The sequence below is a fragment of the Mesoplodon bidens genome (assembly GCF_964165515.1).
Source record: "Mesoplodon bidens genome assembly, chromosome: 19".
NCBI lineage: Eukaryota > Metazoa > Chordata > Mammalia > Artiodactyla > Ziphiidae > Mesoplodon > Mesoplodon bidens.
The window spans coordinates 34,331,851-34,347,986 of record NC_138179.1 but is presented as its reverse complement, the minus strand read 5'-3'; the positions used below and the strand labels follow the sequence as shown (position 1 = coordinate 34,347,986).

The 16,136-nt window shown below is 42.0% G+C and overlaps 1 protein-coding gene across 2 annotated transcripts in view; it reads right to left on the bottom strand.

Moving 5' to 3' along the window:
* Nucleotides 1-15,652, bottom strand: part of MAP2K6 (mitogen-activated protein kinase kinase 6) — a 127,468-nt gene extending 111,816 nt beyond the window's left edge. For both annotated transcript variants that reach the window (XM_081218806.1, XM_081218805.1), the window contains exon 1: nt 15,368-15,652. In XM_081218806.1, coding sequence (XP_081074932.1) covers nt 15,368-15,383 — 16 coding nt within the window. In that variant the 5' untranslated portion in view covers nt 15,384-15,652. The remainder of the gene's footprint in view (nt 1-15,367) is intronic.
* Between the last annotated feature and the right edge of the window lie 484 nt (nt 15,653-16,136).

Here is a 16,136-nt window from a genome sequence, read left to right as displayed (position 1 = left end):
AGACGTAACATCCCATGGTTCTAAACCCTTTTCGTTTTGCCAGGTATCTATCTACCGCCCAGACTCTTTGTACCAATATACTTGGGCACCTGTCCCATCAGCAGAAAGTTAATCATGTATTGATCACTCAGCCATTAGAGAGCACCAGGGCGCCTTTTCTGTGCTGTTCTTCAGTTCCAGGGCATTGACTCAGTTTGTTCACCAGATGGTATTAGTGCTCTTTTCACTGCTCAAGTGGCCTCCTTATAAAGGCAAATGCTGGTGTATATGGTCTGAGTCTCTTCCACTCACAGAGACTATGAGGGAATATGAGCAGACACAGCTCCTTCCTTAATAATTAAGTTCTTCATCATTAACAGTATGCGAATTTTAAAAATATTACGCAAATGTAAAATGCCACAGGTCACAATACTATCAAAGTTTCATTCAAGTTGAAGGCTAAGCAGCCGTATTCGCTGTTTTCATTTTTCCATGTATTTCCCGATTTACTACGTCAATCCGTTTGTCTCACTTACGCCCGTACTCAGATGACCTGTTCCCACAGCCCCTCTAGGTGGGCAGCAGGCCATGCGTGTCACCCTCGCACTCCTGGTGTCTATGAACACCTGGCTCAGACCACTCAGATGCTGACTCAGATCCACTCAGTCCAGCACCCACCCATTGTCAGAATTATTTTTTCTTTTGCAAAACAGAGATTTTGATCTCAGACCAGAGACTGTAACTAGTCAAAAAATGGTGGGTACTCAAGTACAAAGTCACACAGATGCAGGGCTAGTGGCTCTTTTACACCCTGTGCACACTGATAAGGTAACAAAGCCTGGTCTGCAGGGGAAAAGAGTAAAGACTCTTCTAGAAAAGCAGAACGAGGCCCCTGCAAAGGGAGAGAGAAAGGAGTCAGAAGATGCCTTTCTCAGTTCCTACCAGGCTCCGCTGTGCCTCCTGCAACTGGACTCAATAAAATTCTCCTTCATAAAGACTCTTTTATTGGAGGGAAAACAAAACACACACAAATACACAAATGCATACACATACCTGTGATCACTCTACCTGTATATTGTATAGACTCTTCCTAGGTCATAAGCATCTTTCCATTAGTGGTTTCGTCTGCCTTCATTACCTATTACATCAGGTAGACATCTGTAACTTCAGCTATTCCCTTATTATTATGCAATAGGGTGTTTCTATTTTTCACTATTTTCACGTGACAGTTACGTAGTGAAAAACATGAACTTTGGGATTTCAATGAACTAGACTCAAATCCCAGCTCTGCAAACCACTTACTGTATGATTCTGGGCAAGTTATTAACCCAAGTTCCAATTTCCTCCTTTGTAAAATGGGGATAATTTTACCTACCTCTCTTTATGAAGATTAGCCCTAGTATGTTTAGTGCTTATCACAAAGCCTTGCACACAGTAGGCACTCAAAAATCACTCGCTATTTAGGAGAGAGTCTCATAAACGGGAACGAAATTGTCCAGGTTCTCGACACTGCCCAATTGCTTTCGCAAAGACTCTGCACCCCTGATATACTTTTTTAAATCGAATTATAATTAACATATATTATATTAGTTTCAGGTGCCCCCCCCCTCGCCGATACCCTTTTTAAAACAGAAAAGCAGCACAAACTTTCCTCTAGAAGTTTCATTTCTCCTTCCCAGCTTTGCCTTGGAATTGAAAGTCTAGGAGTCAGGGCTGCTTTTCCACATGAGACCATATTCACCTCCGAATCTGAGACGGAAAATCAGAGGCTGGTTTTAGCCCTAAAACCAGTGGTCTGACCATCCAGCTGATTCGCTACTTCCTCTTTTCCTCTGACTCTGCTGGTCCCACTTAGAGAGCTGTGTGCAGGTCCTCAGCGAGGAGGTAAGTCTGGGCTCGCTTTAAACAAGCCCCAAGCTAGTTTTCTGTTGCCCTTTTCCTCATATCCGCACACCCCGGCTGCCTAGGAAGGCAGCATCACACTATAGGCAGGTGAACAGAGACTGCATCCGAAGCTGCAGCAAACAGGTGAGGTGGATACTTGTCTCATATGCAGGGCCAATATGGAATAAAAACTCACATTCATGCCTGGCTTCTGCACCCTGGGTCCTCAGACCCCTTCACCCTCTGATCCCCACTTTCCAGCTGACCTCCCTGCTGATGATTTCTTTATTCCTCTTCCATGTTGGCTCATCTCATTCTTGACTTTCTGCCTCACGACTGCTTGCCCACCTGTTCTCTTGCTGTTTGGATCACCTGCCCCGGGACCATCCACCCAGCTCTGAGGGATGCCTTACCTTCCTGTGGCCTGTTCTGGGTTGCCCACCTGGCCTCACACTTGAAGGATGCTGCCATCAATACCCTGGCAGGACAATCTGACCGACAATGGACATCTGTCCTAAGCTGGGAAAGTTCCTTCCCACTGACCTTGCCCCTGACCACCCCATATAACACATCCTGACAGTTTCATCCCTTACTGTACCCTCTTCCTGAAGCTGATACGGGTACTTTTATTCCGAATTTTATGCTAAACATACTCAGACCACATAAAATAAAGCTGCCTATTAACACGAATAAGTAAGACACACAGGTTGAAAAGACCTGTTGGTAATAATCAATATTTGAAAAGCTTGGTAACGCTCGAGAAGTACTTTTTTTTTTTTTTTCTAAGGCTTACAGGCCTTTTCTAAAAATAAGCTTTGCCTGGCTACAGATCCTTGGTTCTTACTCACTGCCATTCCCTCTTAAGCTTTGTTCCATTAGGACTGGAACCATTTGTTACAAAGGGAAAGGCCTCCGTATATGTGCACGGAAGGGGCATGTGACAGCCACGGACGGTTCACCAGCAAACACTAATTAAGTCTGGGAATCAAGACAGCAACAGCGCGTATGTGTGTGCATGTGTGTGTGTGCGAGCGTGTATGTGTGTGTGTGTGTGAATTTAACAACCCCCCTTCCTGCCGCCCCCCAGTTTAGAAGCATCCAGTCTCTCACTAACAACAGAAAATCAGAAGAAAGAGCCGGTAGTGTGCTCAAGGACCAGACGGCAAGTCTCCTGTTTTACTTGCTTATTCTCCCGAGAAGCACGACACCGAAAGCTCCATTTGGCCAAGTTGATGTCCTCCCTCTACCAACAGGCTCTAACCCAGGTCGAGGGGTGCCCTCCTCCGTCCTCCGTACCCCAGCGCACCTTGTATCAAAACTACACACGTATCACGCACAGGAGCGTTAACCTGCTGACGTGCTCATCTTCTCATGCTATGGGTCGACGCTGTCCACTCCCCCAAATTCCTAACTTGAAGACTTAACCTCCAGCGCCCCAGAATGTGAGAATTTGTCTTACTTAGAAATAGGGTGGTTGCATATACCATTAAGATGAGGTCATACAGGATTGGGGTGGGTCCCTCATCCAATAGGACTGGTGTGCTTATAAAAAGGAGAAATTTGGCGATGGCGCACACACTGGGAGAGGGCCGTGTAACGACGAAGGCAAAGATCTGGGCAATGCTTCTACAGCCGAGAAATGCCAAAGATCGCCTGCAAAGCCCCAGAAGCTAGGAGGAGAGCACGGAGCAGGCTCCCCCTCACAGACCTCAGAAGGAATCTACCCTGCTGCTACCTTGAGCTCAGATTTCTCGCCCCCAGGACTGTGAGACAACAAGCTCCTGTTGTGCAAGGCACCCACTTTGCGGTACTTTGTTATGGCCGCCCTAGCAAACGAACACATCCTCCTAGACGGTGAGCTTCTTGAGGGTAGAGATGGAATTCTATGCACCTTTGTAGTCACTGAGCACAGCGCAAGGTGCAGGTTATTTACATAGTTGTTCAAAAAGGCTTGTTAAATTCAGCCAAGACATATATGGTCCTCTGCCCCCGACACACAATCTCACGCGTTATCCCCACCCCCTGACCTGCCAACACTGACTTGCTGTCGGTCTTGCCTAAGGACGGGTCACACCAGAAAAGAAAGATGGAAATTTAAGACGGAAAACGTCATCCTAACCCTAGGGTATCAAAATTTCTCCATCTCATTCTTAAATCAATTCCAGAACTAAATCTGCATTTCCCCCCCTACTTTACCTATAAAAATAGAAGCTCATTCAGGAACAAAGTCCCAAGCAAGGAGACTTAGCAAGCCACTTGAAGGAGATGACAGAATTGGCAGGTCGGTCCTAGCCCCCGGGCTGATTGTATGTTCTCTTTAACTGCCCAGCAAGGTGAGGCAAAAACTGCCCCGTGGCTTTCCTGACTCAGACTGGGGGTGATTCAGCCCACCCACCCAGTCCACTCTACGGACCCTGAGCTGAATGAAGTCACCAAGGAGAAAAAGGTGACTTAGTATAGTTACACTGAGAAACAGCCTATTGTGAGCTCCAGAGCTGTAGGTCACTGTGTTTTTGAAACCAAGATAATGAAAGAAACACAGATTTAATCTAATAATTGTATTAAAATATCAATTGTATTAAATCTGTTCACCTTTTAAATGGAATTTTTCGGAAATTAAAAATACACACAAAAATGTATGAACCCCCTTGCCAGTACCCGGTATCATGCTTGAGAAAGTAAGTTTGGTAAAACAAAGAACTTTCTGGAGCACTTCTCTTCAGGTAAAAGCAAAATGAGAATTCAGAAGTGCAGTTTTCCTTCTTTTCAACGGACTTCAGCTAATTCTAGAAAAGAGAAAAGGAACTAAGAAGTGGAAAAGGCAGGTTGGCAGGTTATGAAAAATGAAAATTACAGCTGTGGCCATGCTCTGGAAACTATTCCCTGACCTAGGTAGACATTGACTATTGAACCAACAGCTTGCTTATATAATTACAGTGTGCCTGTAAACCCAGTTGATATGATATACTTGTTTAACTATTAACCTCTAGATTTCCTGGAGTTTCCACAATCCAAAAAAAAAAAAAGCACCTAAAAGTACGAGATATGACATGTTCCGTTTATTAACCTCCTGTGATCATAAGTGATAAAACCGTATTGAGCTTGCTAAGAAAAGGATGTTCTTAGAAAACACACATAAGGTCTTTGAAGCTCCAGAGATTTTCCTAGGGCATCTTCTCTTCTTTATTCTTCTGAGGAATGGTTCTGCCTCTATCAACATTGGACTGGTTATTCTATTGATCTTGAAGTCAAGATCCTTCTCCATATTTACTTTGGATCTAGGACATCATTTCCTCAACAGCTCTGAAAATCATATTGATACTTGCACGCTCGTTGTAAAAAATTTTCCTGATCCCCCTCACCTGCAGGGCTTTCTAACCCATAGTATCTATTCTAAGCATATCTAGGCTTCTAGCTTGTATTCTGTACATTTCTGTGCAATCTTACCTCCTACTAGACTCTAAGCTCCTTAAAGCCTAGAGGGAAAGAAAGAGTAAAGCAAATTTATCCTTATGGCGAGCTTACTATATAGCTCAGTGCCTCAAACCCAGAAGAGCTCTCAGTAAATAGTTCCTGAACAAATGAATGCCAAGCACTGGCCAAAGCACCTTACATACATAGCCTTGCTTAATCGTTATAACGATCCTGTGAATGAGTATCAGTCTCTCCATTTAGCAGGTCAGGAAACTGAAGCTAGAAGTCAAGTAGATTTTTCAAGGCTCAGAGCTAGTAAGTGGGAAAGTAGAGCAGCATGCATTTTTATTTCGTTCCACCTAGCACAGTATCCTAAACATAGCAATCAGTAAAAAGTTATTTGTTGAACTGATACGGACAGGCCCTTTATCCACGTTCTCTCTTTAGATGTGTTTGGAGTCTTTGGGGTTATTTTTTTCAATGGCTAAGAAGTTTGGGGCATGGGAAGGAGTAAGTAAAGCGGGGAGAAGATGCCTATAAAGATTTCCGATATCACGGAAAGGCTGTCTCTGCACGTTCACTACAGAAGAATTCCCAGACTCTTTGCCACTCTGTCCCCACTGGTTCTCCAGACTCTAGCCTCTCCCTTATCTCAAACTCATCCCTCCCATGTGGGACTGGAGGAGGGGAATAAATAACTCGTCACTCAACACCCAGGCCACCTACTCCCATGGCTTCTGTGAGGGATCAAGGGAAGGAATCACACACAGGCGCTCGCTGCTGTGCTTGGCTCGAGAGACAGCTGGCAGAAGGCTCACTGGTTTAAGAGAGAAAACTCATCCCAAAACCCCCGTTTCCTATACCACAAAAAAGACGTGATTCCGGTTTCCTCCACTCTGTCCAGGGAAGAGGGAAACAGTGAAGATGCGGGTTCAGGCCCAGTTTCAAGGAAACCGCACCTGTTACTTTTACATAGAAATAACCAAGAAGAAAGGAAATCACTAAGCCAAAAAGGCTTGTTCCTCTACGTAGGTATGTTGCCAAATGGGCCATGTTCTCATTACTGTTTTAAAACAATTCAACTTGGATGTGCAGAGAAACACATAAAGTTTAGATCTGCTTAGTTACAGCCTCTCAGAGAGCTAATGGAATCAACATTCATTACTGAGGTTTAACATAAACTTCCTGTCTGTACACACCTGTATCTACCAGTAGACCTACCAGTAGACCAGCTGTAACCAGCTTCCTTTAACCAATGGGCAGTTTGTACTTGGAACTCAAGCTTAAAACTCAGAATGCGTCAGGCTCAATATTCTATGATCAACAGAGGCTTAAAGGAACAAGTCAGAAGGAATCCATGTATAGGTAGACACAGGTCAGCCCCTCCTAATTACCCTACCTGGCCCTGGTATGCACAGGTTCCCATGGCATCCATTCATGTTTTCCATCTCCAACCATGTCTTTTGGGAAATGGGTTCAGACATTTATTATGGAGTGACACCTCCAGTGGAGTAGCCAGGAGCCCAGGTCCTGGGGTCACACAGACCTTGATGAAAGCAACTGCTCTGCCATGATCAACCTTGACATTTAACCTCTGGCCTCAGTTTGCTCATATACAAAATGGGGCATCACCTCATCGGGCCCTAGTGAGGGGAGAAGGAGATAGCTCATGTTGGTCACTAAGTGCTCTATCTGGCATAGAGAAGGGCTCTCCATCAGTGCAACCACCTAAGATGGTAGAAACGATGGCACCTCCTTGTACGGGACTTGAACGGACCTCACTTGGAAGGCCGTGAACAAACCTGGGCTCGTCCTACCAAAGCTACTCTGTCCTCAGGTAGCCTCCATCCCCATCCTCCCCTCCCTTCATTTCCAGAACCTGTGCCAGGACCTTCCCTGCTAAATACGCACAATCCCTACAATATCAGTGACTCGGAAAGCAAAAGGATACTCATACGCAAAAGAAAACTGTCCCCAGGGCTGGGGCAGTTCATGTGAGAAAACGGCTCTAGCCTTTGTAGGAGGCGACAACCGGAAACCCGTCTGGGTGAGATGGAGGCTTCTACAATGAAGGGGGGCTTCCATCCTCATTCCACACAGACGACATGATGGCACCTCTGACCTGGGTCATGGCAGGAATCAACAAAGCCAGGCAATGGTGGTAGCACGAGAGGTGTTTTTAGTTCGTTTGTTTTTTAAACACAATATGGGACGAGGAAGGGGAGGATGAAGGGACCAGGAGAAGAACTAATGAACAGCCTCTCAACGGGAGGGGAAAGAAAGGCAAGAAAGGCAAAGAGACGTCAAGCAAACAGGAAGAGTGCAGCTGAGGGGAAAGGACCCCAGGATGGGCCAAAGGAGACGGGGAGCTCCGCTGAGCGGAAATGAGCAATGGCCGGCCAATCTCACAACCAGGAGAAACACCGCTCAGACGTTTCCTGTGGGCTGGGCCCCAGAGGTCGCTGGCTGAGTCATGGGCGAGTAGTTATCCAGGTTAACAACTTCCAGTTAAAGCCAAAGAGGAGTGTAATACGGACCAGGAGTCATTACGTGATTGAGGAAAGTCAAAAAGGGCAAGGTCACCAAACTTCTTTTGAAAAGGGCCAGAGAGTAAATGTTTTGGGCCCTGCGGGACATAGGATCTCCATCACAACTGTTGGACTGTACAACCGTGGGGGAAAAGCAGCCCTAGACAACCTGTAAATGAATGAGCAGAGCTGTGTTCCAATAAAACTTTATTTGTAGACACTGACTTCAAATTTTATATAATTTTCATGTGTCGTGAAATGTTATTCTTTTTATTCTTTTCCCAATCATTTGAAAATGTGCAAATCATTTTAGCGCACAGGCTGTACTTAAAAACAGGAGGGGCTGGATTTGGCCCCCAGGCTGTAGTTTGCTGGCCCCCGGTTATGAACTTGGGCCCCGTGGCCAAACATGCCTGGCCTTGCATCCTGCCTGGGCTGCCTGCTGGTTCTTCAGCCGTGGGCAAGTTCATGAACTCACCTGAGCCTCAGCTTCTTCATCTGTAAATTAACGATAACTGTATCTGTCCCCCTAGGATTTATGTGAAGTTCAAAAGCATAGTACCTGAAAAGTGACTGACATAAAATAAGTGGTGATGATGGTGATGGTGATAGAACTGGGTGTCTGGGTGTGGGTTGTGATGGCATCAGATCTATAGCTAATTGTCTCTGAAAAAAAAAAAACCCAAAAACCAAGGCTGACCCCAATCCAACTTTAGGAGGGATATACAGACTAGAAAATAAAACAGATGAAGAGAGATTCAGCAAGAGCCTGTTTAATGCTTCAACTCAGAACTGAGTTGACTAAATTACGATGATTTGTAACAGACTTCGTGTGTGTAGGTTATAACCTGACTACCCTTTCAACTGCAGAAAGAGGGGGTTTTATGAACCGTGTACCAAACCTTATGGACCAGCTCAGGAAAGGAAGACCATCTCAGGAAGCAGAGTAGGAAACAGAACCTAGGGCGGGGCGCGTGGAGGGGGCGGCAGAGACAGTGGTAGGTGGTCGGGAAGGAAGTTGTTTCATTGTGGGGTTATCCATGCAGAGTTCCCTGTTTTGTCATAGGGCAGCCAGCTGTTAAAAACTTTCAGGTTATCTCTCCCAATGCTTCAGAGGCTCAAGTTCAGAGGTAACTTACAAACCAGCTCCTAAAACCAGCACAGGGTGGAGGAATTCACTTCAGTCCTAAAGTCCTTAACTTAAGTTATCCCACGGGACCCTTCAGACAACCCATCTTAGTTCTGCATAGTTTTAAAAGAGTTAATAGCCAAGGATCAAGCAAACTTTAGATCTGTTTAGGCGGGAGAAATCACACTTCTTCAGCCATTGTTAAGTTGCTTTTTATGCTGTTCTTGCTTCCAAATAATCAAGCAAAGATAGAATGGAAATATTAATGCAAAAAAAGGAAGCAGAGGAAAACTGCATTATAATTTAACTACCCCACACCTTTTATGAAATGTGGGGCAAAATGACAGAGATCTCCACGGATGAAAAATACTTTCACTGTCAGACATTTATTGAGCACCTAGTATTTATAAGCTCAATGCTCAAAGAGGCAGAGTTGCAAAGATGTATAAGAAGAAATATGAGCTACCCAGCAGGGGCTCTCAGAGATCGTCCATAAAAGGCAAACAACAATTACAGTGGTTAAAACTTGCAGCTGTATAGTGTAGGCATTGGGACTTAAAATGAGAGCATTTGCAAAATATCCTTTGGCAGAAAATGGGTAAGAAGCCCCACCACCATGATTGATGTATCACCATTTCTTGGGCACAGAATAAGAACCCCTGCTGATTGTACTGTCAGCCTTCCTTACCAGCCTGCTCCGCACAGAAACAAACAAAACAAAAAATATGAAATATACTAAAGATTCTGGGGGAAAAATGTTTTATAAATGTGGATTACTAGTGTTTGTGTGTGATTTAGTGAAAAGAACACTGGGGCAGAGAAGCAGGAGATGTGAGTTCCACCTATGGTTCTGTCTTCAGGCAAATCACTTTCTTCCAAAGCTTCAGTTTGCTCATTTGTAAAATGAGATGATTAGACTATAAAACTCCTTTCAAAGCTCTAAATTCTACTACTTAGTATCAAGATGCATACATAGGCGCGTTTACTAAGGAAGGCTATGTTAAGAATACGTGAAGTGTGATTGACTTGATAGAATTTCTGAGGTCATCAAAGTCGATCCTTGCCTTAATTCTTCTAACAAATCTGGTAAAGGAAACCACTTTTTATGATTAGACATTACACATGAAGCAGAAAAAAAAAAAGAATTATTCTGCAACAATGCACATAACACAACCAGGTGCTTATGTGAGAATTATTTATGAAACCAAAGAAAAACTACTTTTGCCTGTAGAGATAACTGAAAATGCAGAAATGTCCAGAAGTTAGTAAATTCCAGATGGAATTTAAATCAAATCATTACACTTTTCTTATTATTTTCATAAGATCTGGATAGGTATAATTAGTATAACAAAATGAGTTTATAAAGTGTAAGTTTAGTTAAGACATTTTGGTTAAAATTAAAATTAGAACTCACCAGGGAATTAAATTGTTTAGATGCATTAAAGCTGAGCCCAACTTTCAACCCATGATTACCTAAGCTCTGCCATCTTGGAATGTTCTGACCTAACTTTGAAAATAATTTGATCCCCAAATTAAATTTTTAAAGATACATTTTATGAGGAAAAAAAGAAACACAAACACATGAAACACAAATGTCAAAAATAAAAGAAAAATTCAACTTCTTTTTCACTAAGAAATGCAAATAATAGTAAAATACTGATACTTTTTATCAAATTGGCAAAAAATTTTTTTCAAATTATTATACCCAGGATGAAGGAAAGTGAGCATAACCTTTCTTTTTCTTTCTTTCTTTCTTTCTTTCTTTCTTTCTTTCTTTCTTTCTTTCTTTATTTTTAGCTTTTATTTTATATTGGAGTATAGTTGGTTTACAATGTTGTGTTAGTTTCAGGTGTACAGCAAAGTGAATCGGTTATACATACACATATATCCATTCTTTTTCAAATTCTTTTCCCATTTAGGTTATTACAGAATATTGAGTAGAGTGCCCTGTGCTCTACAGTAGGTCCTTGTTGATTATCTATTTTATATATAGTAGTGTAATTTATTTGGCAATATTTAGCAGGATGCTTAAGAGGAGAGAATGGGCACTTCCACACATTACTGGTGAGAATAAGAACTAGTTGCAGGCACTCTGGAGGGCAGTACATCCATGCCCGCCCTTTGCTCAGCACTTCCACTTCTAGGAATTCATTCATCCTAAGGAGATAATTGGGCCAATGTGCAAAAATGTGTGTTCAAGGTATTCCTTGCAGTTTTGTTTATAGCTGTAAAAAAGTGGAACTCTGTGAAAGTCCAGTTGGAGATTGATGAAACAGCTACATTCTTACAAATTAAAATGAGCAATTGCTAAAAAGAATGAGGAAACTGTATGTGCATGAGTATAGAAAGATGTCGAAGATATATGGAGTATGAAGCAAGTTGCAAAATATCATATAGTGTGTAAAAGAGCACGTATGCAAATATATGTATGCATGTACAAATGCAAAGAGTCACTAAAAAGTTAACAGTAGGTAGCTGTGTGTGGTGTGACTTTGAGTAATTTTTATTTTCTTATTATGAATTTCTCTTCAGCTTGAATTTTTTTCAATGAGTATATATTGTTTTTATAGTAATAAAAAAGCTATTTTTAAAAGGTGAAGAGAAGAATGGGTCATGGGGAAGAATTAGATATCCATAACCTGTAGCTCTGTGTCCTGGAATTTAGTCTAAGACCACAGTATGCGTAATAATGTATGAACTGGGATGATTATCATAGCAATATTCATAATATTGAAAGTTAATAAACATTAATGTTCTATTTAAATAAATACACTATAATTAGACATTATTAATATAGAAATATATTAACTTGGAATAGTTCACAGTATTATTGGTAAGTGAAACAAAAGGCAACTAAATAATTTTATACACATTTTGGATTTATTCATATTCACATATATATAGAATAGAAGAAAGTCCGAAAGCATATATGCCAAAATGTATACTGTGGTAACTAGTGATTCTTATTTTTCTTCCCTACATTTTCAAATGTTTCTACAATAAACAAGTATTATTTATGTACTTTTTTCTTTTAAGTTTTAAAAACATCCCTTATAGACCTTTCAGACTTTAAAATAAGGCAAGGTAGTTATAATGATACTAATCGGTGAAAAACAAAGGAATGAGAATCTCAGCCCTTTGCTCCAGCATCAAATTACCACCAAGAGACCCCAGGAAAGCCCCTGCAGCTGACCTGCAGCATGTTGTAAAGTAATGAATGCCACACTGATGCAAAACAAACTCAGGAAACCCAGGGTACCTATTCTGATTTTGTGTCCTACGATGTGCGAGGTTATAAAACATACTGGCTCAGGTTACAGGCTAAGCATGACAGGTCCCTCTGGTGCAACCTAACAAAGGAATTTACAGAATGAGAAATTTACACATTTCATTTCCCAGGGTGGAATGAACTACAGAAGCAAAGGACCCACAGTAGGGTTGAGTCCTTGCCTGTCACTCTCCTACATGCTTCTGAATTATGCCTTATACACAGTTCCCATGACACATTGTACCTATTACTATTTTAAACCAAGATAAACTAATATTTTTTGAAGGTGAATAGAAGGAGAAGTGAGAAGAAGTGCATTTGTAACAGGGTCAAACTCTTTGTATATTTTCAGGTGAACTGGGGGGTGCCAGCCCTCTCCCCCCACCGACCCTCCCTCCTTCAGATCATTATGGCTGGTAACAATAGTTTTACTTTCCCGGGTAATGTAGATGACACATTTTTCCTGTAGCCTGTCTTCCTGTAAAGTGCAGGAATTCCTGCACCTTCTGGGTGCCCTTCCTGTTAACTTACATTTCAGATTTCCTCAAAAGGCATTCTACCACTTTAATATTTGAAAAATGTCAGCTCAACCCCAGATAGCTAATATAAACAAGCTGAAAAGCATACCACCTAAAGTTACAACTGTGGAAAACAAAATTTCTTTTTAAGAAATTCTTTCTCGGAATCTCACTGTTGGTAAGGCTGGAAAGAAGTAACCCAGTCCTTCCAGCTCCCAGGGAGTCTGTAATTCTTTTGCCTCTGCTGTGCCTTAAATTAGAGGTCTGTAAAACGGAATTATAGTGATCTAGAAAGTTCGTGAAGGTCCTTGAATTGAACATGTTGTTAAATCCTTCAATACTGTGAGGTTATAGCCACCTTTCACTTTTCCTCCATTTCATTTGGTTAGAGTATTACAAAGAAGTTTGGTACTGCAAACAAAAACAAAAACAAAAACAAAAACAAAACACTCTCTTGGCCATTTCAGAATACCGTAGCTGAATTAGGCCAGTTCCACATTTAAAGCCCAGGCCAAAAGTCTTTGCCATTTCTGAAATGATCACACACTTCCTTCTATCAAAACTTTCCTTTTGGACAGGAATCCCATGCTCACACCAGATGCACCTTCCAAAGGGGACCCAATTAAGAAAACTATTTGGATAAATGGGAATTAATGTAAAGAACCACCAGTACCTGATCTACTATGGGTGCACCCATAATGGAAGAGTGCCATGCTAATACGTTTTTCAGTTTCCCAACTTCTTCTGCTAGGAGGGAGCCGCCTTAGGAGTGAGCCCCCCAAAATGCACAAAGAAACCTGATTGAGTTTAAACCCTAAGGTTCAAAGATAAGATCACTAGAGCACCCCCTTCCTATCTCCCAGAGAGATCACTGCCATCTCTAAACTGCAAATGCACCATTTTGCTTCACTATCTATGCAGTTATCTTATATCACAATGGTTTGCATACGTGCTTTCTTTCACCAACTACATGGTAAATTCCTTGAAGGAAACAACTACATATAAAATATTTTTGTATGTCCCCAAATCCTGTGCACTACAAACACACACACACACACACACACACATCTCATAATATATTTACTCATATATTAAACTGACCTGAATGAATGAGTGAATGCAAACCAAATACAAAGTAACTAGATGCAATCTCTCTCATACATCAAAGCCTGGAATGCCCTCCTAAGCTATTATTTCTCTGCTCAGTTAAAAGAGTGTCGGTTTTCCCAATATTAAGGAACATTGGCAGCTCATAATGCCAATTCCTAGGTACTTCGGCACTCTTAGCTTTTCAGATTTCCATTTTTTCCCCTAATATCCAAAGAAAAGAAGAGCCCTACTTTGAATTCTTTAGAATTTTTATTACTTCCTTCTGGGGCTGAGATGTATGATTCCCAAAAGGTAGAACTAAAAAGTGACACAACAACTCTCCCAAAAGTAGCAGAACGCTGATGAGACACTTGAATTTCACTGGATCTTACTTACCTAATTCCCTGGGTAGCCTAACTCACCTTGTGCTGAGCTCACCTCTCCTTTCCATACATTCTCACAGGGCATATGCTTTCTCTATGCTCAATAGGGATTTGTTCTGAAACAAGTGACTTACAGTCCTAGGGCCACCTGACAACACCCCCTCAGCTCTCTAATGCCATGTCAGCATTTTTATATTTTTAATCCCCTCCCCAGCATGACATTACGCCTGCAAAGTACAACTGTGTAAAAAGAATATTTTTAAGAACAACAAAAAAAAAAGAAAGAAAGAAAACAACCATAACCCTGAACTTCTGACCTATTACAGCTGACTAAATATATGCAATTACACACTTAAAAGATTTCATTATGGTTGTCAATGAAACAGTGCAGTCCTCCCACATTGGCGTAATGCTTAAAAGTAGAATTTTTCTCCCAGTATTTTCCCTCGAGATGCAAAGCATCTCCCAAATGGGAAGATATAAAACCTCGATGTCCTCATTGCTGCTTCTAAATACTGTGAACCAATAAGGAATTGGTGTAAAGTGCAAAGTCTCAGAAGGAGAAAGACTTCTTGTCTGCTTTTTTGTAAAATGCTATTATTCACCTTTACTTCCTTTAAAGATCAGAAGTTGTTTAATGTTCAAAACGATACCAATGGAAATTTAACTAAATACTAGCACCAACAATTCATTCCCAAAGGAATATAAGATTACATTAATTTCCTACTAGTTTAAATCAAGTTTTACCTTTCATTTTCATCTACAGACTTTTTAAAAGTTTGTATTCCTGTTGCACGTAAAATTACCTATTATATGTGTGCATACTAAAGAATTTTACAATTATATAAAGCATTGCACATTTAGACGCCACCAACCTGCTCTATCTCTCCTGACTGTGCAAAAGGCAAAAAGAGCTCAGTAATCCTAGCAGAAGAATGCAAATAACGTCAATGCACAGCTGAACTGCAAGCCCTGCCTTACAGGAACTCTCTGTGTCTGCAAAAAAAAAAAAAAAAAAAAAAAAAAAAGAGACACATACTAAACAGGAAATGCAACTGAGATGTGGAAAACCTCAAACTTAAAAATGCAATCGCCAGGCGAAAATTGCATCCATGCATTCATAAATGCATGCACAACCCTTTGCATTTTTGCAAGTAATGCAAATAGGCTCTTACCTTTCGACTGAGACATTTTCCCCTTTCCTTTGATGGGGGAGGGGAGCACAAAAGACTTTGCCTTGCTTCTTTTCTGTAGCTAGTTTTGCAACAAAGATGCAAGCTGCAGGCGTGCAATCTTCATGCAAGTGGAGTTTCTCTTGACCGAGGCAGCAGATGGACTTTCAGGGAATCCAGATGGAAATGCACACCTTGCAAAACAGACTGGAAAGTGATTTTCCCCCCAGTTGCAACGTTAGGGAAGGCTGTGCTGCAGCTACATGATGGGCCAGGGCTGGCAGCTAAAAGCTCCAAACTTGGAACTGAGTATCTTAGTGCGCAGACGTCCTTCCTGCGAAGGGCGCGGGGGCCGCTGGGAAATGTAGTTCCCGAGCGGAGTCCACGGGGCTCTGATTTAAGGACACGTGGTCGCGCGGGTCGCTGAGCGGGGTGATTGGGAGCAACATAGGTTGCATCCAGGTAAACAAGTCATAGACGCACTCGGTACTAAGTGATGGGAGAAAAAGGCAAGGCCCAGGGGAGCGGGCATTTACGTTCTCCAAAAGCCCCTGAAACAGCCAAAAAACGTATCAGTTTGGCTAAAAACCACTCGGCCCGCTCAGAAAGTCAGTTTCGGGGTTCAAGTGTTTGCAGGGCAGCACCTGTTGGACTGTTCCTGCCTGTAGACGTTTTATTCCTCTCAAACGTGCATTTTAAAAAATCTTTTTCTTGCCTGGAGAATTTGCTGGTGATCTGGCTGGGCGGAGGTAACAGCAGAGGAGATGCAAAG